We start from the raw sequence: 22703 nt of genomic DNA, 5'->3' as shown, positions 1-22703 counted from the left end.
TGGGGAGAGGGGGGAAGGCAGCCTTCACACAACTGGCACCACTCCAGATGTTTTGGAGTTATACCCCCATCAGCCCCAGCAAGCAGGGATGGGAGTTGTAGTCCAAAACAGCTGGAGACCATCAGGTCAGTCAGGGCCTGTTGTCGCAAATACCTGTGAGGAGCTTGAAGGAGGCATCCCAACGTCCTGATAATTTTTGTTAATACAGTGGGACCCCGGGTTAAGTACTTAATTTGTTCCGGAGGTCCGTACTTAACCTGAAACTGTTCTTAACCTGAAGCACCACTTTAGCTGGGGGCCTGCTGCTGCCGCCGCGCCACCAGAACACAATTTCTGTTCTCATCCTGAAGCAAAGTTCTTAACCTGAAGCACTATTTCTGGGTTAGCGGAGTCTGTAACCTGAAGCGTATGTAACCTGAAGCGTATGTAACCTGAGGTACCACTGTACTACAGTGGTAGTATTCGCTGCTACCGCGCATGTGCACGATGTCATTTTGAGCATCTGCGCATGTGCGAGCGGCGAAACCCGGAAGTAACGCGCTCAACCCGAAGCGCATTCAACTCGAGGTATGACTGTACTGATAATGTCATCCTCATCATCCCACTCACTATTTTGCAAATGAACAGAAGGCAGCTCACATAAAATCAGCATGACACACACACAAAAGGCAGACCAACAGCCAACTTTACAACAAGATAAACAACAGCTAAAACAACCAGCCATTAAAAACAGCAGCCGACTCATCACCAAAGAATATTTTTGTTATGACTGCTAGGGCATACTACGGACTGCCAAAACACGGGCAAGTCAATGTGACGCCCCCTAGATGTTTTATGGACTACAACTCCCATCAGCCTGCGTGCCCAACAATCTGGGGTGATGGGAGTCCAACAATCCCTTGAGGGCCCCACAAGAGCTCAGAAGTGAAGCCCACCGTCCTCCTTGCAGTGTCCAATAACCTCTTCCATGGTGCTATGCAAAGAAACTGTACACAATCTGATATATATATATATATATGTCAAATAACTAATAGGAATTAAACAGGAAAGTATGAGAGCTAAAGGGTTTGAGGACTAGCAACCTGCGGGAGCTTATTTTTTTAAAAAAATGATATTTATTAAAGTTTCAGATAAAAAGATACACATCAATAAAAAACGAATTTAAAAATAGAAAGAAAAATACACAATACAAAATACAAAAAAAGAAAGAAAGAAAAAACAGTTAAAAACAATTCCATCTTTTCATCACTACTTTTGAATTTACTTATTTTCTGGACCTCCTCATACCTCCCTCTTTTGTATTCCAATTCAGTTTGTTTGTCCAGCAATTCCTTTCCCTTTTTAATCCCAATCCTTAATCTTAATATAATATAACATTAAATTTTTACCTATTAAAAACCAATTTTCCATTCTTTTAACCTTTCTAATCCTAATCCTTAATCTTGATCTATATATAACTTTAAAGCCTGTACAGCTAGAAGCCACTTAATTTCAATCCAACATCACCCTAACATTCTTTAATTTTGCAATATTTCTGTAAGTAATCTTTAAATTTCTTCCAATCTTCTTCCACCGACTCTTCTCCCTGGTCACGGATTCTGCCAGTCATTTCCGCCAATTCCATATAGTCCATCAGTTTCATCTGCCATTCCTCCAGTGTGGGTAGCTCTTGTGTCTTCCAATACTTTGCGATGAGTATTCTTGCTGCTGTTGTTGCATACATAAAGAAAGTTCTATCCTTTTTTAACACCGATTGGCCGACTATGCCCAGGAGAAAGGCCTCTGGTTTCTTCAAGAAGGTATATTTAAATACCTTTTTTAATTCATTATATAACATTTCCCAGAAAGCCTTAATCTTTGGGCACGTCCACCAAAGGTGAAAAAATGTACCTTCAATTTCCTTACATTTCCAACATTTATTATCAGGCAAATGGTAAATTTTTGCAAGCTTGACTGGGGCTATGTACCACCTGTATATCATTTTCATAATATTCTCTCTTAGGGCATTACATGCCGTAAATTTCATACCTGTGGTCCATAACTGTTCCCAGTCAGCAAACATAATGTTGTGACCAACGTCTTGCAACCTGCGGGAGCTTATTGGCAAGGTTTCTGTCCATGAGCAGCCCAGTTTTAAGCAGGTCTCTCAAGTCTGCTGGATTGCTGGACATGCGACCGCCCCAATGCTACCACTGAAGGCAGCAAATCTCTGCCAGCTGCAACACAGCCACCAACCTGGAGGAGAAGCATTCCCCCCCCAATCCCAAAGCAATCTGTACTGCAACAAAAACTGAATTATAACCATTGTATAAATGGGAGGGGTACAGAATGCAAAGAGATGCTTACAGTCAGATGACATGCAGGGAGTAAAAGCCTGGGTGCTGGATCAGACCGAAGGGGGCACCTCAAATCCAGCACCCCAACTCCCTCTGGGAAGTGGAACAAGCAAGCCATCTCCTGCCAGGGCAGCACCAATCCTGAGCAGCAGCCAGCGCCAGGCACGTGCCTCTGCCATCAGCACTGATTAGGCCAAGTCCCTTCCTTTTAAAGCTCACAGAAGTGGCGATGGGGGGAAATCCCATCGCTCAGTTATGTGCAGCGGAATAAATATTCTACTAGGTGGAAGGAGGCGCCCAGCTCCCACTCTCCTGGCTGAAGGGTGCTGTGCAAAAGACGCAGGAGGACAGACACCCGGCCTGGATGGGCCTCACTCAGCAAGAGCCACCAAAACTCCCAGGAGGCTTACTCCTGCTCCCTGTCCTTACATCACCCTCTGACTTGGGGGGCGACTGGGTGAGCCGGCATCTAGAAGGGGACTGTGTCTCCGGGGAGCAACAGCATCCTTGGAAGGTAGGCTCACTCTCTACTCCAAGAGCACCCAGCTTGATCTCTCCGTCTTGATCTTGCCAGTCTCCCTGCCAGCCAATAGCAGCCTGCTTGGTCCTCTGGGACCCCAAGGCCATCAGCTGGGTGGCAGTCCAGTCAGGCCAGCGTCCCGCAACGGCCAAAGGGGGGGGTTGAGGATGGTGGTGGAGGTGCAACAGGAGCTCCAAAAGGGGGGGGGCGTCCCGACAGGGAGCGCCCCCCCCCCGCTGACATCCTACCCAAGACGCACCTACAGGCTTCCGACCCACGAACCTGACATGAACACCGGACCCCGACCCCCCAAGTCAACCCCGCACGCCGAGTCTCCCACTAAAAGGGCGTACCCCGCTCTCGGGGGTTTGGAGGGGGACACCCAGACAGGAACCCAGGCGTCCGGGTCCCGCGGCCCCCACCCGGGCCAGAAGTCCCCAACGCTGGGGGTGGAGTCTCCCCCTCAGGGAGAGAAGGACGACCCAGGCGTCCCGGTGCCTCCCCCCGCCCCGGGCGCCGCGCACCCCTGCGCGCTTTCTCCCTCCCAAGGAACCCAGGCGTCCGGTTCCCCCCCTCCCCCTTCCCCTTCCCCGCCTGGCGCACCTTGTAGACATCGCCGTAGGTGCCGGAGCCGATGCGCTGGACCAGCTCGTAGCGCCGGCGCGGGTCCTGCAAGGAGACGTCGCGCAAGGCGCCGCTCATCCTCCCGCCCTCCCTGCCCGGCCGCCGGAGCCCGAGCCGGGGCCGGCGCGGAACAGCAGCAGCAGCAGCGGGAGCAGGAGCTGGCCGGGCGGCAGCGGAGGAGGAGGAGGAGGAGAAGGCGCCGCCTTCGGGGCGGGGCGGAGAAGCGGCCTCTGGGGAGGGCAGGAAGGAGGCGCCGCCCGCTTCCCCCGCGACGACGTTTCCCAGAGTCGCGGCAAGGGGGCGCCCTCGCTCCCGGACTCGGGCGCCTCGGGGCATGTGCAGAGCGCCACCGGGAGGTCTTGCTCCTCAGCAAAACAAAACAAAACTGTAGACCACTCTTCGCCAACAGGGTGCTGCTGGTGGGAGCCCGAAACCTCTGAAGGGCGCCAAGTTGGCAAAGGCTATACTATATACCGTAAATACACACCCGCGCGCACATAGACCTTCGGGGCCCCAGCGGAGCCTCTCCGGCTGCAGGCACCTGTTTAAGGAAATCTTGCCCAGCTGATCATATGAATTATGACTGCTTAATCAATCCATCAGGGGAATTATCATTCATTTGCATATGAATTAAGATAGCTTTGACAGAAAAAACGAAGCAAGCATAATTTTATAAACCTCTTATCATGTTACCGCCTTTCCTCTAAACCAAAAGGTGTCAAATGCTGCAACCTTTCCTCATAGGGCAGGGGCTGCACCCCTTTGATGGTTTGGGTTCTGAACATTTTCCAACACTACAATTTCCTTTTTTGAAGTGAGGTGACCGTGCGCAGTATCTCAAACGCAGCTGAACCATAGATTTGTATAAGGCCATTATGATCCCCAGAATTTTATTTTCAATTCCTTTCCTAATAATCCCTTGCATGGAATCTGCCTTTCTCACTGCCACCGCACTCAAGGTTGGCATCTTCATAAAGCTAACTATCACAACCCCAAGGTCTCGCCCCTTGTTCTATTCTCCTGCATTGTAATGAGAACACTGAATACCAGCAACTAGGGCTCGGTGATATATTGATATATCATCCAAAACCCGTTTGAAGTCCATATTGTGATATCAGTTTCATAAATTTTGACCTAGGAATATATTGCAAACCATGGGGTGTGTGCTATGCAAAAATCACAATGTCGGGGAAAACATGAAGCCAGGCATTGCCTCTGCACATCTCTGTTCTTATTTCAGACATCGTGATCTATATAGCAGTATTTAGCTGGTGATACGTGGAAATGTTGAAAACCAGATATCGCCCAGCCCTGTTCAGGGCAAACACATAGTGGAAGGATTCAGGGGTCGCTCTAGCAGGTCCAGCTATCCAGACTTCATGTTTCTCTATGCACTGGACCATTCTTTTTGAAAAATGGGGGTGTTCAGAGGCCTGGTTCCAGCTCCTGGCATAGGGAGCTATGTAAAGGCGTTTATGGCACTCCTTTCTTGCCCCTGGCAGTTGATGACACAGGCCGCCCAGACTCCAGGCTCTTTCCTCCAGAAGCAGTGACAGATGGACTCCTCCTCATGGTCTGCTCTGTATGGTGAAGATGCCAGCCCACAGACTCAGATCTCTTCGTGGTGCATGTGGGAAGAAGCGTCCTCTTCCAAGCAAGCACTTTCCATCTGCAGCTCTTCTGACAAACTGGGAACTCAGCCTGTTCTGGGCAGGGTTGACCCCCACATCAAAGATCAGGATGGTAGCATGGGTTTGCAACTAGATCAGGGGTCAGCATACTTTTTCAGCAGGGGGTCAGTCCACTGTCCCTCAGACCTTGTGGGGGGCCAGACTATATTTTGAAAATTAAAAAAAGAATGAATTCCTATGCTCCACAAATAACCCAGAGATGCATTTTAAATAAAAGCACACATTCTACTCATGTAAAAACACCAGGCAGGCCCCACAAATAACCCAAAGATGCATTTTAAATAAAAGGACACATTCTACTCATTTAAAAACACGCTGATTCCCGGACCATCCGCGGGTTGGATTTAGAAGGCAATTGGGCCGGATCCGGCCCCCGGGTCTTAGTTTGCCTACCCATGGTCTAGATCCACCTGCATGGGTGGCTGATGGCTAATTGTTCCCCATATGCCTTGCATTTTACCAGCTTGGGCTGCTGTGCCAGCCCTGGGCTTTCATAAGGAAGCACACACAAGAGACCAGAGCAGGGACAGAGTTTGGTCTTTCAATTTTCAGCGGCACCCTGTGCAAGGCCAAAATTCACACACACACCCTCCGCCTCTTGCCTTCCGTTCTGTGGTAGTTGTGACGTCCTGCGGCACCCCCTTTGGCTCAGCCTCCATTGTGGGGAAACCGGTCGCACTGCTGTAAATCTGCCTCTGGCTAGAGTTATTTATGCTCTGGTAATGTGAAAATAAGAAATGGGAGGGAGGGCAAATTTTGACCTCAAGGCACCATATTACCAAAGTGCACCCATGCCAGTTAACTGGGGTTATTTGGCCTATTATAAATTGGAGGATGTTTTTGGTAAGACAAGGCTTGCATTTATCTTTGCTTAGATGCAGAGAGGCAGAAAATGCCCCAGCAATGACCTTCTGTATTGCAGTCTTCGTACAGCGTTGGGCATAGAAAACTAGATCCATTGGGTTTCTGCCTGTCTGGTTTAAAAGTCCAAAATTGGCTGTGGGCAGGAAGTGGCTACTGTGGGGCAGTACTACGAAATAGCCAGAAGATGGCAGTGTCAGGTAAAACAGAGTTGAAGAGCACTAGAGATTGAGCCATTCCTTTTTTAAAAATAAAAACCAGTATATGACAATTTTGTACGAAAATAGCATTCAAAGCTGTGTAGACGTAAAAAACAAACCATCAACAAGTAAAAGCAGCAGGAACAATAACAATTCAATTATCAGAAAAATGAAGATCGGGGCAAAACACAATTTAATATTTTTTTAAAAAAAATACTAGTGATACTGATGAAACTGAGGAGGGAAAGTTTTTCTGCTTTTTTTTAATACACTTTCCTTTCAACTATTCAATATCAAGTGTGCATTTAGGACAATTTACCGCTACCTGCGAAAGAGATGGAACAACTACGTGCAAAGAGAGAGAAAAACTTACAAAACTTGTCTTAGCTGTACGACAGTAAAGAATAACCTTGGCATGGGGCAATCAAAAAATACAGGCAAGGTTTGGGTTCATTCAACAGTGTGTGAGTGCAAAACGCCACTGAAATACGAAGTTAAAAGGAGCCAGATAATTTTGGAGAGCAGCGCCGGTTTTTAGCCCTTCGTCTCCAGACGATGCTGCTCAATACACCGGCTGATGAAACACTGCAATTAAATAGCTACAAGCAGCAACCACTTTTCGCGCAAAACGAAGCCCTAGCTACGACAATGCTGCTGCAGTTCTGTGCTTTTCCTTCCGTGCTCTATCTGCAGCTCTCAATTCCATCAGGCGGGGCGGGAGGAAGAGAGGGGGGGAAAGCGCCCGAAGTAAACCCGCAGATCAGACCACCTATGCTAGTCTACCACTACAAATCTATGGGAGAAGCGCTTGCGGTCCTTCCTCCGCTTTCCCCCTCTATGGTTAGCCCTTGGAACCGCCTCCTCCTCTCCTCTCTGAACTGCTTTCTCTATGGTTGCCTTCGCTCTCCTTTCAAGGCTCCTCAGCAATTCATAGGCCGCGCCAGGCTGCCCATCTCATCCGGGTCCTTTGGAGGCGCAGACGCAGTACAGGCTAGCGGGAGTGGTGGCGGCGGCGACGGGCAGACGGGAGGCCCCAGGCAGAGACGCTCAGTTCGGCGGCGGCGGGGAGGATGGCGGCGGAAGGGCCCGAGGCTCCCGCCAGTCCCGGCGGGGAGGGCCTCCCGGGGGCCGAGGCTGGTGAGAGGGGGGCGGGTCGGAGAGGTGTCCGTTGGTCACGCCTGCGTTGGTCACGGCCGGGGGTGGGGAGGGCGGGGCTCCAAAGCGTGGACGGAGAGGGGGTCGACACTACGTACTAGAACCCCAAACCCAGCACGCGCACAAAGTCCTTTTTCCCCAAGTGCCTCTCTACCCCAGCGCGCAGTTTCCAACGGGGGCACTCCGGTTTCCCCCTGGGAAGTTCACTATGCACGACATGGCGTGTGCTGCCCCTCGCAGGTGCACTGCTTCTGTCCATGGAGGCTTCGTTCCTGGCTGACATGCGAGAGTGGACCTGGCAGCCACCGCACGTGGGCATAGAGAGATACGTGAGATCCTTTTAAGGGAGGAATGTAATAATGGAGCCCAATTTGCTTTCTATAAGATGTCCTGCTGCCGTCTGCCAAGTCAGACTTTTGGTCTGTCTGCCCTAGAATTGTCCACTACTAGCAGGCAGTGGCTCTTGAATGTTTTGGTGGAAGTTTCTCCTGGCCCACCTACCCAACGACCTTCTTTATCTTCAGGACTGAGACTGGGGAGCCCTGCTCTGGATTCTCCCCTGAATAGAAAAGCTTTTCCCTGTCTCTTGGTTAGAGGTGACTTACCACAGGCAAAATTGTTCATTTTCAAGCCTGAGTGAAGAAAAGTCCAAAAGGGAACTGTTGGAGTGGCTATCGGAGAATGCATTTTCCATTCATATATGCATTTGTTGAAAATATTTGGCAGGGAGAGAGAATTAATGTGCACAGCAGAGAGAGCAAAGTGCTGCTTGCAGAATCAAGGCAGGAGGTTTGTTGCTTAGCCAGGAAATGTCAGGGTGGTTGGGGCATTCCTTGCCCTTCCCATGGCCCATCTTCAGAACAGCACAGTTAGCAGTTGTTAAGCGAGGGGCAACAGAACTAGGTTTCAGAGAGAACTGGAAGAATTCTCATTACCTTTTGTTGTTCCTCAATCCAATAGGTCCTGACCAAGATGTGCTTCCTAAGCCAGCGAGTAACGGGGCCCCAAACCCAGATGAGGCAACGCCAGCGCAAGAGTGCAACGGGGTCAGTGTAGAATCCACTGCTCTGGCCCTGCGACCTGAGCCTGCCAAGGAGGAAGCCCCTCCGCCCTCTGCTCCCGACGTGGTCATGCACATGGCAATCAACCCCCCCATGGAGGAGCTCTCCATCACATATCCGCTGGAGTTTGAGCGGTACTGGAGAGCGGCACAAGAGAACCCTCTAGACTTCACTGCGTGGACTGAGCTGCTGCAGTATGTAGAGCAAGAGGTAAGCTGAGGGGTCCACCTGCAAGCTTGGATTGAATTGTGTGGTTAACTGTTGAAGCGCAAGTTAATTGTCCCTAATTGGAGTGAGGCTTACCCGATGAAAGATAACAGCTTTAATAAGGCAGGTGCCTCCTTTTCCTTCACATTTACAGTAGCCTGCTGTGTTTTGTGTGCCTAGCTTCACCTCTTTCCTCTTTCCCACTTGGGCAGAATCACATCTATGCAGCCCGCAAAGCCTTTGACAGCTTCTTCCTGCGGTACCCTTATTGCTACGGCTACTGGAAGAAATATGCAGACATGGAGCGGCGCTTTGACTTCATCAAGGAGACTGAGGAGGTGAGGAGGGGCCGGAGGGGATTCCGCACCTCTGCCCCCCCTTCTGTTCCTTTTGTGTGTGTGTGTGTGTGTCCCTGGGACACACCCAGTTCAGACCACCGCTAGCCAGACATAGGGGAGCTGCACGCTCCCTAAAGGTGCTGCAGAGTAAGCAGGCTCCAGGTATCTCCTGCAAGTGAGCCAAGCCACCTCACACAACAGGATAAGGCAAAAAGCCTGCGTGTCTGGTGTCTTCTTAGCTTCAGTTGGGGTAGGTGGACTCTGCAGGGATGAATTAAGCTTTGCATTCACTCTCTCCAGAAGGACAAAAGCTCCTACCTCAACATGATGTTCCTGGTTTTGTCAGCCCCTAGTGCTTCAAAGGAAAGGAGGGAATCCAAGATCTTAAGGGTGAAGGATTGGGGGCAAGGGGTTGATGGGGAGGAGGGAATAAAAACTCTTCCTGGCCTCTCCTCCCCCAGTTCTCTACAAATGAATAAGTATTTACAAATCATTTCTCTGCTACTGTTGTTGCTCCTCAGGTGTTCCAGCGAGGCCTGCAGTCCATTCCCCTCAGCATGGACCTGTGGATCCATTACATCTCCTTTCTGCAGTCCAGCTTGGATATGAACCTTCCAGATTCAGCTCAGAAAATCTGCGGGTAGGTCGTGTCAGAGGGAGGAAGGGACTTCCTATTGTAACCCTGTGTGTGAAAGAGAGAGAGAGAAGTGATAATTTGGAAGCCTGATTCTCCCTACAAGACTCAGGATGCTGAGTGCCATGGCCCCTTTTGTGCAATATTGAGAAATACATAGCAAGCAGGTCTCCAGATCTTACTAGCCAAACAAATTGTGCCCTTGCCTCCTTACCGTGGTTGTATGCTGAGTTCCAGGAGCACCTCCAGGGCCAGCATAACTGAGCAGGCAAGGTACTCATGATATTCTGTTAGCTGGAAAAGTAGAATATGGGTGGGGGTGGAATGGGGTTTCCTAGAGGACAACTCTGCAATATTCTGTCATGGCTCCTATTTGCAAATACTGATCACATCTCCCTGTGCCTGTGCTCTGGTCCTCGCAGCACCTTTGAGTCGGCAGTGGCGGCCGCAGGGGTGGATTTCCGTTCGGACAAACTTTGGGAGATGTACGTGGAGTGGCAGAGGGAGCAAGGGGACCTGAAGGCCATCACCGCCATCTATGACCGAGTGCTGGCCACCCCCACCCAGCTGTACAGCCACCACTGGGAAAAGTAAGTCTTGCGGGGGGCTACCGGGGGGGGGGCTTCCACACTTTGTTCAAGAGCTGCAGTGTGAGCGTCAGAGCTTCAGGCTCCCAAGTGAGGTGTTGGTTTGTGTGAGAAGGAAGGTGGCTAAACATGCCCACAGGAGGCAGGGGCAGCTGCAGCACTTCAGGATGGGGAGCCCTGGATGTAGCGATGCACCCCACCTGCATAACACCCCAACGAGAGAAATTCCAAAGAAGGAACCCTGTCCATGTTTTGCTATTGATACAGTCATCCTTGATTTATACATTTGTCCTTCTTCCTTTCAATTTGCTGAGAGTAGCAGACATGGTTCTCTCTCCCCCGCTTCTCTGCCCACTTTTATCCTCAGAACAACCCTATGAGGTAGGCTAGGCCGTGGGAGAGAGCAACTGGCTCCAGGTCACCCTGTGAGGCTTTTGAGGAATTTGAATCAGGTTTTCACCGCTCTTGGTACCAGCCCTCTCCACTGCACCAAGTGGGCACTTCACAGTTTGCACAACTCAACCTGTCCACCAAGATGGATGTATTTCAAACTTTTATCAGCATTTGAAGTCATAGAATCGGAAAACACCTTAGGAATCGCTATGCAACATGGCACTTTCATTCTCTGTCTTCACAGTAGCCCTGTGAGGTAGGCTGTGTTGTGCCGCGAAATGATTTCTCAGTGGCCACACCCATTCAGCTTCATTGGCTGAGTGTGTCTTCCACATGCACAGCTGGCACTGCCAAAATATACCCATAATACAGATTAGGGAATGGGGTGGAGGGCAAGAGGCCACCCAGACACTTCCTGCCTCCCAGGTCCCATCTCCTGAGAGAGCTCATGTAACTGAGGTGGGGGGAATAAGGAAGTCCCTCAGCCAGGAATGCCTGAGAGAATGATCTGCAGGCTCTGCTTTTTCCTGAGCAAAGCTATGAAGGTGCTGGCTTATAAAGTGGTGTTATCTGCAGTGGGTGCACCCAAAATTCAGTTAAAGGTTGTGAAAAGACTTGCAGACGTGACTGTCCTTTAGAGACTAGATATTTGTGGATGTGATTGGATATCTCTGATACTTTGTAAGGGAAGTTTCCTACTGTGTTGTAAATAAATATTGAAAATGTAATTCATGTGACGGGCTTAGGTATGTTGCTCTGTTTCCCTTCCCCACTCTTCCCCCTTCCAACGCTGCCTTAGGGGTCTAATCCTTCTGACTTCCCTTAACAGTCTTGTGGTAAAGGTTTTACTGAGATAACATCTATGGCATCGTCAACTTAAGGTCTTGAATCAGTGCTTAGTATTATTAGCTGCTGTGGGGCACCATTCTGTTGTTGGCACAGTGCCAGACCACTGTCCCCTCCCCAGTTCTCTGCAGCATCCAAACTCCCCCTTTGCTCCAGAGTGGGCACCCTGCCTTGCCTTGCCTGCTCCACCTTTCTCTCAAAGAACAGGATTGTCTTTCTCTTCCCTTAACGCAGGTTCAAGGAGCACGTGACCAGCCATCCCCCCAGAGAGATTCTCTCCACGGAGGAGCTGCTGTGGCTGCAGTCGAAGATGGCCTCCGAGACAGTGGCCAAGGCCACCGAAATGGAGGCCGAGGAGGCTCCGCCTGGAGAGGACGTCCCACTGAAGACAGAAGCCAAGCAGGAGATGGTGGAAGGGAGCCAAGTGCTGGTGGGTACCAGTGTGGCTGGCTGCTCTGCTTTCTCTGGTACTTGGGTGGGCCTTCCTGGGCTCTGCATACTGATTACAGTATTCAGTGAAAGAGAAAGAGTGGGTAGAAAGAGAGCTTCCATCCTTAGAGGCAGTATACCATTTAAGTGTCTGGTGCTGGGAACAAAATGGCTGCTGTGGTTCACGTCTCGCGTCTTGTTCGTGAGCTGCCCATGTGCATTTAGGCTCTCTTAAGGCTCTTTCTTGAGTGCTTCCATGCCTTGTGCGACCAGTGGCTGAGCTGTGCTCTTGGATTTCAGGGACCTCTGGACCAGGACAGGATCCGGGAGCTTGTGATTTCTATTCGCCAGCATATCTACACCCAGAATGAGAGCGAAGTCAGCAAGCGCTGGAATTTTGAAGAAGGGGTTTGTATAGCTGAACCACTGTTTGGTCAGTGCTTTCTATTTAGGGTTTTAACTTTTTCTAAGAACCTGGCTAGCAGCTGTCAGTCTCTCTGCTGTGGTTATGTGGGAGAAGCAGCTCTGCTCAGTTCTTCCCTGCTTCTAAAAAACAAGCCACTTGGCTTCTTGCCTTTAAGGCTGCGGAATGAGCCTGAGAAGCTTCAAAAGCCAGGCCTGCCTGTGTTGCCTCCTTGGGCCTTTCTCCTGTTAGCTTGGGGTTCACTTGCTTGACAGCCAGACACTGTGAGGCTCCTCCCCCTGCCTTTTGAGGTTTATGCTTGGAAAAGTTGTCCAGGGCTCATGCAAAGCCAAAAGGGGTGACGGATGGCAGAGTGCTTCTGTAGGCCTGAATTGCCAAATAGGCTGCATATGGCGGAGCTGGGGGATGGATCCTGTGCCCTGCCAGTGTGACATACAGCTTTTACTTTGAGGCTGAAGTGCTGATGTGCACCGATGCCAGTGCTCTCCATTCCTTGCCTGTCTTGCGTCAGCCAGAAAAAGTGTGCGAGGTCCCCCTCTCTCTGGACCTCAGCCCCAGCAGGATTGGGGAATTTATCTCCCTGCTTTCCTTTTGCCTCTCCCGTTGAGCTCCTTCCCCCTCCCCTCCTTTTGTTTTAGATCAAGAGGCCCTACTTCCACGTAAAGCCACTGGAGAGAGCCCAGCTGCGGAACTGGCGGGACTACCTGGACTTTGAGATTGCCAGCGGCTCGCACGAGCGCACCATCGTGCTCTTTGAGCGCTGCGTCATTGCCTGCGCCCTGTATGAGGAGTTCTGGATCAAGGTGTGTGTTGGCAAGATGTGCTTCCTCCCCTGAATGCCCCTGGACTGCCCCATGCAGAGGAGGGAAGCGGCTCCTTCTCTGCCCTTCAGGCAGTCCCAGAGGCTGTGGTTTAAACTCCTCCCTTTATGAACAGCCTCTTGTTTCGTTAGGCCTCCTCCTCCAGAATGTGCATATTGTCTCGCTGTGGGTGTCCCCATGGTGGGCTCTAGTTAGATGGATAAAATATTGGTGTCTGCCCAGATTACAGAATGGTCCCCACACAGGAGGAGGAGGCAAGCAACAGCTTTGCCATGATGGGGCAAAAAATTAGCACTGGCTTTTTCAGAAACACAGTGACAGAACGTGATCTCTTTGGGTTAAGCTCCTTCTGACCAGAGCTGCCATCGCAGGTGTGCATCCAAGCTGCTTTCCATACCACCCTCTGCTTCTTCTGTTCCCTTTCCCCCTCCATCCAGTACACAAGGTACCTCGAGAACCACAGTGTAGCTGGGGCCAGGAACGTCTTCCAGCGAGCTTGCTGCTATCACCTCCCTCGGAAGCCCAACATCCACCTCCTCTGGGCAGCCTTTGAGGAGAAACAAGGTGAGGAGAATAAGGTGCACTGCCTTGCCACCCCCCTCAGTTTTCTAGCCCAAGGAGCTGCTCGTCCCATGCTGCTAAAATCTTCTGTTGATCAGCCATAAGCTGCCTAGGCCAGGGGTTGCCTTTCAGGGTTCACAGAATTCTTCACCAGCCAAACATTTCTACTGAACTTGAAAAGATTGGAAGATTAATTTTTTTGTCAATGTCCAGATGGTGTGCCATGAAAGAGACATTGTAAGTGTAAACATTTCCACTTGCACAACAGGACTCCTCGCACACATGTTCCCCTCAAAATCTGCTCTAGGCAGTTGGGGGAACCCCTAGAACAGAAGGAAGGGGTGTGGGGAGAAGTCCTGTTGTACAAGCGGAAATCTTTGTGCTGGTGGGACACTGCTTTGGATGCAACCCATTGTAGGATATTTGTTGAGATTCCCAGAGGCAGCTGACATAGGCAGGGTGGGGGGTGAATGGTACACAGTTCGCTCCCTTCAACTCCAGGGGAACTGGGCCAGGAGGGGCCAGGGCAGTGGGGAAGATCTCCGAATGGCCAGGAGGATGCCTGCTCGTTGTCCTTGCTGAAGTTGTCACGGATTCTTGGAGGATAGTAATTTGAACTCGGCTCTTCTAAGCTCTCAGCACAGCGAATGCAGGTGTTTTCACTCTGCCCACCCCCCCCACCCCACCCCCCATGCAGGAGAGGTGGAGGAAGCCCGGCGCATCTTGAAGTCTTTTGAGGACTGTGTGCCTGGGCTGGCCATGGTGCGTTTGCGGCGGGTGAGCCTGGAGCGCCGGCTGGGGAACATGGAAGCGGCGGAGGCCCTCCTGATGGAAGCCATCCGGGAGAACGAGGGGATGCCTGTCTCTTCCTTCTATTCTGTCAAACTAGCCCGGCAGGTTTTGAAAGTGCAGAAGAACCTGATCAAAGCCCGGAAGATACTCTTGGAGGCACTGGAGAAGGATCCGGTAAAAAATACTGGGCGTTTGCTAAGGGGGAGTGGGGAGATGGGGACCTTGAAGGTCGGCATCCAAAAGTGAGGGACTGGTATAGTTTTCAACTTCTCTGATTCCACTTTGCACAGCATTTCAGAGATTTGAGATAGATTTGAGTGTGGCTTTCTAGAAGTCTGGTTGTCAGTGTTGCGCACGGTCATGTGTGTGCACCCTCCTTGGGGGTCCCTGGCACCTCCTAGAGCCACCAAGAGAAGTGTGGTGGGGCTTATTACCGCATGTCTGCCACTGCTGTATGTGTAAACAGCTGCCTCTTCCTGCAATTATTCCTCTTTGAGGTGGGAAGTGCAGATCAGCCCTGAATGTATCTAATCTTTCTTGAAAATGTTAAAAGTTTCAGCCCACTCAGTCATGCACAAAGTTCTGGAGCTTCGTAGCTGAAGCTTCCTCCTTGCATCATTCAGGTGTGAAATAAAGCAATCCCTTTGAACAGCAGTGAACTGCTTGCATCCTACAGGAGGCATTACTTGGAAACGCAGCTCAATAAAGGCATTTCTTAAGGAAGCTGATGAGAGTTTGGTTAGATAGCTAGCTCTAAAATGCTCTGTTCTCAAGAGTGGATACCAAGGGGAAAACATGGTGTTCTAATTGCAGGTCTCTTCTGGATTCTATCCAGAAGAGCCAGTCCCTTAGTTGACATTAATTCAAGGTCAAAGCAAAGCTCAGTTCTGCTTGCCTTTGCCTATCCTGGCTGTCTTAAGAGGAATAAAAAAGCATTTTCTACAGGATCCCAAATTCTTTCCTTGGGACCACCTAGATAGACTTACCGTAATGCTGGCCAATTTTTGCCAACCCTTTATTTTGAGCTGCAGGTTTTCCTTTGCGCTGAACACAAAGACAGAGATGGCCTGGATTCTTTCCTTCCAAGTTTTGTCCCCAACTTTTCTGAGTGATGTTTTCTGCTGCATTTTCCTTTGATGCAGGACAATGCCAAGCTCTACGCCAATCTGTTAGAAATGGAGTTCAGTGCTGACGTCCGGCAAAATGAGGGCAACACCATGAGTAGCTTCGACCGAGCCCTGACCAGCGGTCTCCCTCTGGAGACCAAGATTATATTCTCCCAGCGGAGGGTGGAGTTTCTTGAGGACTTTGGGTCCAGCATCAACAGGTAACAAAGAGAGGAGTACAGTGAAAGGGGGCCAGACTTGCAGGCTTTTGTCTGTCCAGTTCATGACAGCCATGTGCCAACAGAGCTTTTTTCTCTCCCAATATTTCTTCTCCTTTTTGCATTGGCAGCTTACTGACATCGTATGACGAGCATCAGAAACTACTGAACCAGCAAGTGATGAGGAAGAGGCTCCTGGAGAATGGGTGAGGAACTCCTTGGCCACTGAGGTCCTTGGCCTTTGTTTGGCCTCTGTTGTCTGTTTAGGAGGAGGAGGTGACCAACACAGTCTTCCTCACTGAGGCTGTGGACCTCTGCACGTGTACTTTAGGGGGACTTTTGTTGAAATCGGTGCAATGTACTTTGTACGATGGATTAAGTTTGGGCTGCATGTCTACTGTGAAAGCTAGTCTGGCACAGGACCCTGCTTCCAATCTCACCTCTGCCTTGAACTCACAAGATGACCTAAGGCCAGCCACAGTTCTCTGCCTCGGTTCCCTCACTTGCAGTATGGGGATAACAGTACTGGTCTCTCCTAGAGCTCTGTTGTGCCGATAATTCATATGATTTAAATGGTTCAGAAGTACTGTGTTTTCCCTACATGACACTTTCCCTCACTCAGGGGTTCAGGGTTTCTTTCCTTTTTAAAATGGTTAACTTAAAAAAAACAACCTGACCGTCATACAAAAAACCCTGCAGTGTTGAAGGCGATCAGGGTGGAGATTGTGCACCAGGGCATCTTATCTTATTTGTGTTTTTGTCACAGGCCCACCCCACTTAGCTTTATTTGCCAATTCTGTTCCCTCAAACTTCCTTCTTGCTCTTCTGCAAAATAAAAACCCAGGCTTTATAGAAGCTCACCATTGTGTGAGCTTTGTACTGTCCGTTTAACTGTTCAAGGTTTCTTCCCACTGCTTTAAGGCACGCCAAGGTTTTCTATAGACTTGGGCCCCTCCCTCATAACGAGTGGATTTAGTGATGTTTCCTGGCTGAGACATCTCTCTGTGCACCTTCTTTACAGTCTTAAAAGCCATTGGTTATTTCTCTCCCCCCCCCCCTTAAGATCTTAGGGGGAGGGTGTCTGTGGCATCATAGACATTAGTGTTAGTTATGTTGCTGTGACCCAGCATGAGGTCCTGAAATACCAGCTGAACACCAGTCCCCTAATGCACGTATTACATTCCTGACTGCCCCTGCTAAGCCAGGCCTCTAGGGCAGCCAGAGATGCCCACTCCCTTCCAGGATGCTGACTGCCCTTTTTTAAACTTCCGTGCAGTGCTGAGGAGGCCGATGAAAAAAGGATGAGACTTGAGGATGCTGCTGCAGGAGGCGGCAGCCTTGCAGTTGCAACAACAGGCATCACCCCTTTGATGGCAGCAGATGTGAGCAACAGCAGCACAACAGGAGCTTATAACTATAACACTTGGTACCAGGTGAGTTGCAAGAGACTTCTAGAATGAGTTTATAGACATAGCAGAGGTGGCTGAAACAGACTCTTGGGACCAGTTCCTAGTTAGCTTGACACATTACTGAGGTAGCTTTTTGATTTGAGCCAGCTAGGTGGTTTGCACAACCCAGTTGAACAGAGTTAATTTGGGCCAGTTTGAGTAGGCAGCTTAGCTTAGGCCTGTTGAGCCAAGCATTCTGTGTGAACAAGCCTTCCATGGAACTTTTTGCTGTTGGGGCGGAAGGAAGGCTGTCCACAAAATAAATAATGTAATTTATTTAAAGCCGCTTGGCAAAATTGAAATAAATAAATTTATTTGCTTCATTTTTTTATCTACTCTGTTTGCAGAACTATAGTGGCTATGGGTACCAGAACACATGGAACTACAATCAGTATTACCAACAGACCTGAAACTGATTGGCCCAAGATGCCCACAGCATCCATGAGACTGAGTGGCAGCTGCAGCTTTTTGGCCCACAGATAGAAGCAACATGAAGTCCAGGCATGACCTCTAGCTGCTGCTGCTGCCGCCTCTCTGAGCAGCTGTAGAGAAACTTAACTGTCTCCATCTGAAAAACTGATTCTCCCTCCCCGCAAAAGCTTTGTATGTACTGAGCTGGCCCACCACCTATTACGAGCCACAGTTTTCGTGTTTCCACGATTCAGGGGAATATGTTGACACTTCTTAGATGTGGAGGATCTGAAATCACATATTCCATGCAGAGCTGTTGTTGTTTACCACACAAGGGAGGTTGCCACAGTCCTCCTTGGAGACCCTTTGGATGATGGAGTGACCAAGGACTACGTCTTGTCTGCCGCGGGATTCTCTTAGCAGGCTTTACGAGGCAGAATTGGTGTCTGTTAAAATGAGTCCTCCTTTTTTTGTAAACTTTTTCTCCTGTACATTTCATGTGTTGTTAACTGTACATAAACAGGAATTCATTACCATGTCTTTACCATCCTCCATTTTCCTGCGAGAGGGGAGTGCTCAGGGGGTTATTCTAGTATGGGTTGGCATAGTGCTTAGCCAAATTTGTGGCTTTTCTTTTATTTCTACTTGTAATACAAGTTCTGCTTGCCTGGTTACTTTATTTAACAGTGTAGGAACAGGCAATGATTGCTGCAGTCTTCTCATTCAAACTCAACTCTGCAACTAGATGGGCTAGAACTGTTTATTCAACAACCCCCCTTGGAACAGGAATTGTGTACAAGGGATCATTTGCTCTGGAAGAAGACTAAGTTTGACAATTGGTTCTAAAACCTACTTGCTCACCTTAGAAGAATAAAGCCAGGCAGAATAATCCAGCAAAATCAGGTTCTTTAGCAAAAGTGCTCTTCCCTAACAAGGAACTCTATGGCAGGCATCTAGAAGTTCCACTTGGCCGAAAGTGGAAAATGTTTAGGATATGCTTGCTCAGCACACTTGAAAGAGCCGTTTGTTTCCTGCAGTACAAATGCAAACCTCTAGGCCTAAATAATTCCCCCCCCCCGCTCATTATTCCCACCCTACTGATCAACATTATTAGAAAAGTGGACCTTACAAGAAGATAAACTAGTGAGAATATCTCTCATTTATTTAAAAGCCTTTGTCCAACAGCCACTTTTTTAAATCCTGCTCAAAAAATCCCTTGACGCGAATCATGCAGGAAACTTCATTCACTTGGGTGACTGCTGTCCGCCCAGACAGCTGTGTGATGAATTCCTTCACTTCATTTTCAAGGGCCTGGGGGGAAATGAAAAAAAGGTCAGAAAGTAGCATGATTAACCCACCTCAATTTCCTAATCACTGGCTAAGAACAGTACAGCCACCACTGTTGTAGTTGTTAAACAATCCTCAACTCTCTGCTACCAATAAGATCACAGCCACTTGCTCCGGATTAACCTGGAACTATCCATAGATAGGGACGCGAGTGGCGCTGTGGGTTAAACCACAGAGCCTAGAACTTGCTGATCAGAAGGTCGGCAGTTCGAATCCCCGTGATGGGGTGAGCTCCCGTTGCTCGGTCCATGCTCCTGCCAACCTAGCAGTTCGAAAGCACGTCAAAGTGCAAGTAGATAAACAGGTACCGCTCCAGCGGGAAGGTAAACGGCGTTTCCATGCGTTGCTCTGGTTCGCCAGAAGCGGCTTAGTCATGCTGGCCACATGACCCAGAAGCTGTACGCCAGCTCTCTCGGCCAATAAAGCGAGATGAGCGCTGCAACCCCAAGAGTCGGCCATAACTGGACCTAACGGTCAGGGGTCCCTTTACCTTTTTATTCATAGATAATCCACTTATTTTGTCATCCTAGTATAAGAAAAACCAATGGGGTGCAGTATGCAATGTGAATAACACCTACCCAAATATCGCCTTCAATCTTTCTGATGACCGTCATCTTCCTGCACCCTCTGAAGGTAGTATCTGTGTAAACTGGGATATTGTGCATTCGCGACCTCCTTACAAAATAAGGAAGGTCAGGAGGTGGGTCTAGTGTAGGAGAAAGCAAAATGTGTGGATCTACAGATGGTCACATTTATATAACTAAATCAAAGCACAAAGCAGAGAGCTGGGTATACTTGCCCCCCTTCCTCCTCCAACCCTCCACTAATTTTATAAACATTCCTAATTTGTGTAATTAATTAAAGCCACAAAACATCTTGAGGTTCTAGCAAGAGAATAAGGGAAAGGGGTGATGTGAATCAGAAGCAGGTAGAAGTACTGACTTAAAAGGTTTATACCTTGTGCAATAAATGAACTGTCACGTACAGGCACCTACTAGTGCCAGACTTGCTTATCTCCAGTGACAGAATGGTGTGATGTGCTTTCTGCTGCCTTCTGTATCTAGTTCAAACTTTACTTCCTAGGGTGCCGAAAGGATACTACATGTACAAACTCTTTCAGGGACCCCTTCCCTTCAAAAGCTAAGGGTGGGCAACTGCATCTCGCTATCTCCCTCACCTATCACAGGTCAAGTTTGGCAGGTGGATGCTGCTGTATATGAAGTCAGTCCATCTTGTTCACTACTGTCTACACTGAGTTGCTCTCCGGGATTTCAGTAAGAACTCTCCCAGGCCTACCTGGAGATACCACCGGGAATTGAACCTTGAACCGTCTGCAGTTAAAGAAGATGCTCTACCAGTGAGCTCTGACCCTTTCTCTGACATCAAGATGACTTTTGACCACACGGTTCTTGCTGAGACCTTTGCAAACCAGACCAAACAGCCTGATCTGTGGTGCCTGCAAACCCTCGTTCAGCTTAGCCAGGTCTTCACCAACCCCACACATGATGCCATAAATGATGCCAGGGACAGGGCAGTTAGACCTGGTTGGGCCAAAATGGTCTCGTGAGTCTAATTGGGCCCTTACCTAAGACTCTGAACTACTTAGAGCAATCAAATTACCCCTTCCCCTGTATTTTACCTTGAGGTGGGCTCCATCCAGAAGGGGTGGGATAACTGTCGTGTTTCGGGGGTACTGGTACTCGAGAGGGAGGTATAAGTCTCTCCACAAACCTATATTCATTGGTAGATTCAATAATCCCTGGATATTTCTGTTCTGTAGAGCTGGTTTCTGCTGAAGCTTGCCTCTGAAACAGAAAAACGTTAGTCAACTTACAAGAATTTTGCTTGGGAATATCGTTACTATTTTTCTGCTATAATAATGGCAGAGATAAATTTGTCAGAGAGAAATCACTTCAGCTATGGAGAATGAGAATCATATGCTAACAGGGGGAACTAAAACTAAATGCTCCTAAAACATTTTTTATAAGTCTAATTGAACCATTTTGACCAGACAGAATAGGCACAATGTTTGAAGGAGATCTTGCAAGGCCACCTAATTCAACCCCCTGCTTGATGGGGAAATCCAGAGCTAGAACATCACTCAACAGCTTGCCCTAAAAGATGGCTTCCTAGCCTCTGTTTGAAGACCTTCAGCAAGGAAGCACCCACCCTGTAGGGGAAATGCAGAAGACCATTGTAAGGTTTAAGGTTTGCTGATTCATGATAGTATAATTTGTTTTTCACACACCTGTGTCAGGAGTTTCCTGGGTCCCCTGTGTTCTAAGTGCTGATTGGCTAGTGGGGAGGATACCCAGTTGCAGTGAATTGAGTTGGAGACTCTCAGCTGCTCCACATTAGTCACACCCGGTGTCCCGGGCTGGTCATGAGTGCTGCCTGCTAACCAGGTGCAATCAATCAAATCAAAGTTGGCTATAAAAGCTGTAGGCTGAAGGGGCTCAGTGAGCTTCTTCACAGATTGAGGTACCAGATGCTGTGAGTGTGTCGGCCAGGGTCTCTCTTGCTGCTCTACCTGGAGTTCTGGGCAGCTGAAGGGGAGATTGTGTGTGACTCCTGTCTGGTATGCTATAATTTGTGTTTTGTATGCCTGCTGCTATCTGTTAACCTTACGCAAATAAAGCATTGCTTATTCTTCATCCACTGGCGTGCTTATTGGCTCCAGATCCGGAAAGAACCCTGCCCTTGGCTGAACAAAACCTGACCCTCCTCTAGGCAATACCGGTAGTTTACATTGCTACAGCCACTCACTGCAGATGGAGACTGGAAAAACAAGGTTAATTTTGGAACAGTCAATTAGAAGCTGGTTTGGGAGAATCAGCCCAGCACACTCCAAATTTATATGATGTGGGGCCATGCATGGATTCTGTCTGGGGGCTAGTACTGCTAGTGTTTGCTATTTCTCTCCATCACTATATACATTTGAAGCATATTATTTTAAAAACTTCCAATGGTTCCACAGTCACTCTGCTAAATGCAACTGACCTGAGTTCAATCACAAAATTCAACTTGAGCCACTCTGCCTAACAAGCACCCCAGAAGAATAAAAAATGAGGCAAGGAAGAGATAGGAAGATGTCCACGTCTACCATCCTGACCTCCTTGTAGAGTAAACAAATAAGGATAATAGTCTATGAAGTATTGGTCAGGAGCCTACACCCCACCAGATGTTGCTGGCTTACAATTCCCACTAGTCCATTCTAATAGCCAAGCTATTTGGGAGAGCAGGGCTCCCACTGCGAAGACCCTACTCAGTATCCCAGATGATGTCAAATAAAGTAAAAACCACTACCCTCACCCTCACCGCTCATTTTTTACACAATACACAGCAAACACGGATTTGCAAAGCCCGAAAATGCCCTTTTCTTTTGGAGAGGAAGCTCTACCCGCTGTATTTCTGTCCGTGCCCTGAAGCAGCGGCGGCGGCGGCGCCCGTCTCGCAACCCAATCCCTAGCCGCTTCCTTCCTTGTCCCCCCGCCCCCTCCCTCCCTCAAGTTGTGCTCGAGTCCCCTTACCGTGTGAGCCGCCGCCAAGAGTCGCTGCCGCCATCCTCCCAGCAACGGCCCCTTCCGCAGCCCAACTCTGGCTAAGGCGAAAGCCAAAGTCGCCATCCTGAGAGGAGGAGGAGAAGCGCGGATTGATGACGTCAACGCGACTCTACCATAGAGAGGGCACGGC

At 49.2% G+C, this 22703-nt stretch overlaps 3 protein-coding genes across 4 annotated transcripts in view; 1 reads left to right on the top strand and 2 right to left on the bottom strand.

The window, feature by feature from the left end:
- MAP4K2 (mitogen-activated protein kinase kinase kinase kinase 2) overlaps positions 1-3816 on the bottom strand; it is a gene marked incomplete at its 5' end in the record, with an annotated part of 36572 nt that extends 32756 nt beyond the window's left edge. Inside the window, one exon of the mRNA XM_080984415.1 lies at positions 3460-3816. Coding sequence (XP_080840541.1) covers positions 3460-3816 — 357 coding nt within the window. The remainder of the gene's footprint in view (positions 1-3459) is intronic.
- Positions 3817-7213: 3397 nt separating this feature from the next.
- On the top strand, positions 7214-18199 carry LOC308464831 (pre-mRNA-processing factor 39-like). The gene is made up of 14 exons (XM_080984423.1): positions 7214-7369; positions 8348-8658; positions 8868-8993; positions 9515-9633; positions 10050-10217; positions 11688-11883; positions 12183-12290; positions 12945-13109; positions 13565-13691; positions 14386-14654; positions 15623-15807; positions 15936-16010; positions 17081-17237; positions 17600-18199. Exons 1-14 carry the CDS (start codon positions 7303-7305, stop codon positions 17660-17662), a joined length of 2136 nt encoding a protein of 711 aa, XP_080840549.1. The 5' UTR covers positions 7214-7302; the 3' UTR covers positions 17663-18199.
- A 601-nt stretch (positions 18200-18800) lies between these two features.
- On the bottom strand, positions 18801-22698 carry MRPL49 (mitochondrial ribosomal protein L49). 2 transcript variants are annotated; one of them, XM_080984427.1, is made up of 5 exons: positions 22541-22672; positions 21124-21180; positions 20650-20815; positions 19589-19716; positions 18801-18974 (listed from the first exon to the last, which is right to left on the bottom strand). In XM_080984427.1, exons 1-5 carry the CDS (start codon positions 22634-22636, stop codon positions 18828-18830), a joined length of 594 nt encoding a protein of 197 aa, XP_080840553.1. In that variant the 5' UTR covers positions 22637-22672; the 3' UTR covers positions 18801-18827. The 2 variants fall into 2 exon arrangements, with proteins under 2 accessions (XP_080840553.1, XP_080840554.1); XM_080984428.1 differs by lacking the exon at positions 21124-21180 and having other exon boundaries at positions 22541-22698.
- Positions 22699-22703: the final 5 nt, after the last annotated feature.

This window comes from Podarcis pityusensis (assembly GCF_964106645.2).
Source record: "Podarcis pityusensis genome assembly, chromosome: 16".
Classification (NCBI taxonomy): domain Eukaryota; kingdom Metazoa; phylum Chordata; class Lepidosauria; order Squamata; family Lacertidae; genus Podarcis; species Podarcis pityusensis.
The sequence above is the reverse complement of the archived record's forward strand: the minus strand, read 5'-3'. Positions and strand labels throughout refer to the sequence as shown.

What these genes read in the sequence shown, in the direction of transcription:
- LOC308464831 (XM_080984423.1), top strand. Translation starts at nt 7,303, where the DNA reads ATGGCGGCGGAAGGGCCCGAGGCTCCCGCCAGTCCCGGCGGGGAGGGC. An exon ending in CCTCCCGGGGGCCGAGGCTG is followed by an intron (nt 7,370 to 8,347) that starts GTGAGAGGGGGG and finishes TCAATCCAATAG; the next exon opens with GTCCTGACCAAGATGTGCTT. An exon ending in TTTGGGTCCAGCATCAACAG is followed by an intron (nt 15,808 to 15,935) that starts GTAACAAAGAGA and finishes TTGCATTGGCAG; the next exon opens with CTTACTGACATCGTATGACG.
- MRPL49 (XM_080984427.1), bottom strand. Translation starts at nt 22,636, where the DNA reads ATGGCGACTTTGGCTTTCGCCTTAGCCAGAGTTGGGCTGCGGAAGGGG. An exon ending in TCTTGGCGGCGGCTCACACG is followed by an intron (nt 21,181 to 22,540) that starts GTAAGGGGACTC and finishes TTTCCCCTACAG; the next exon opens with GGTGGGTGCTTCCTTGCTGA. An exon ending in AGATTGAAGGCGATATTTGG is followed by an intron (nt 18,975 to 19,588) that starts GTAGGTGTTATT and finishes ATTTCCCCCCAG; the next exon opens with GCCCTTGAAAATGAAGTGAA.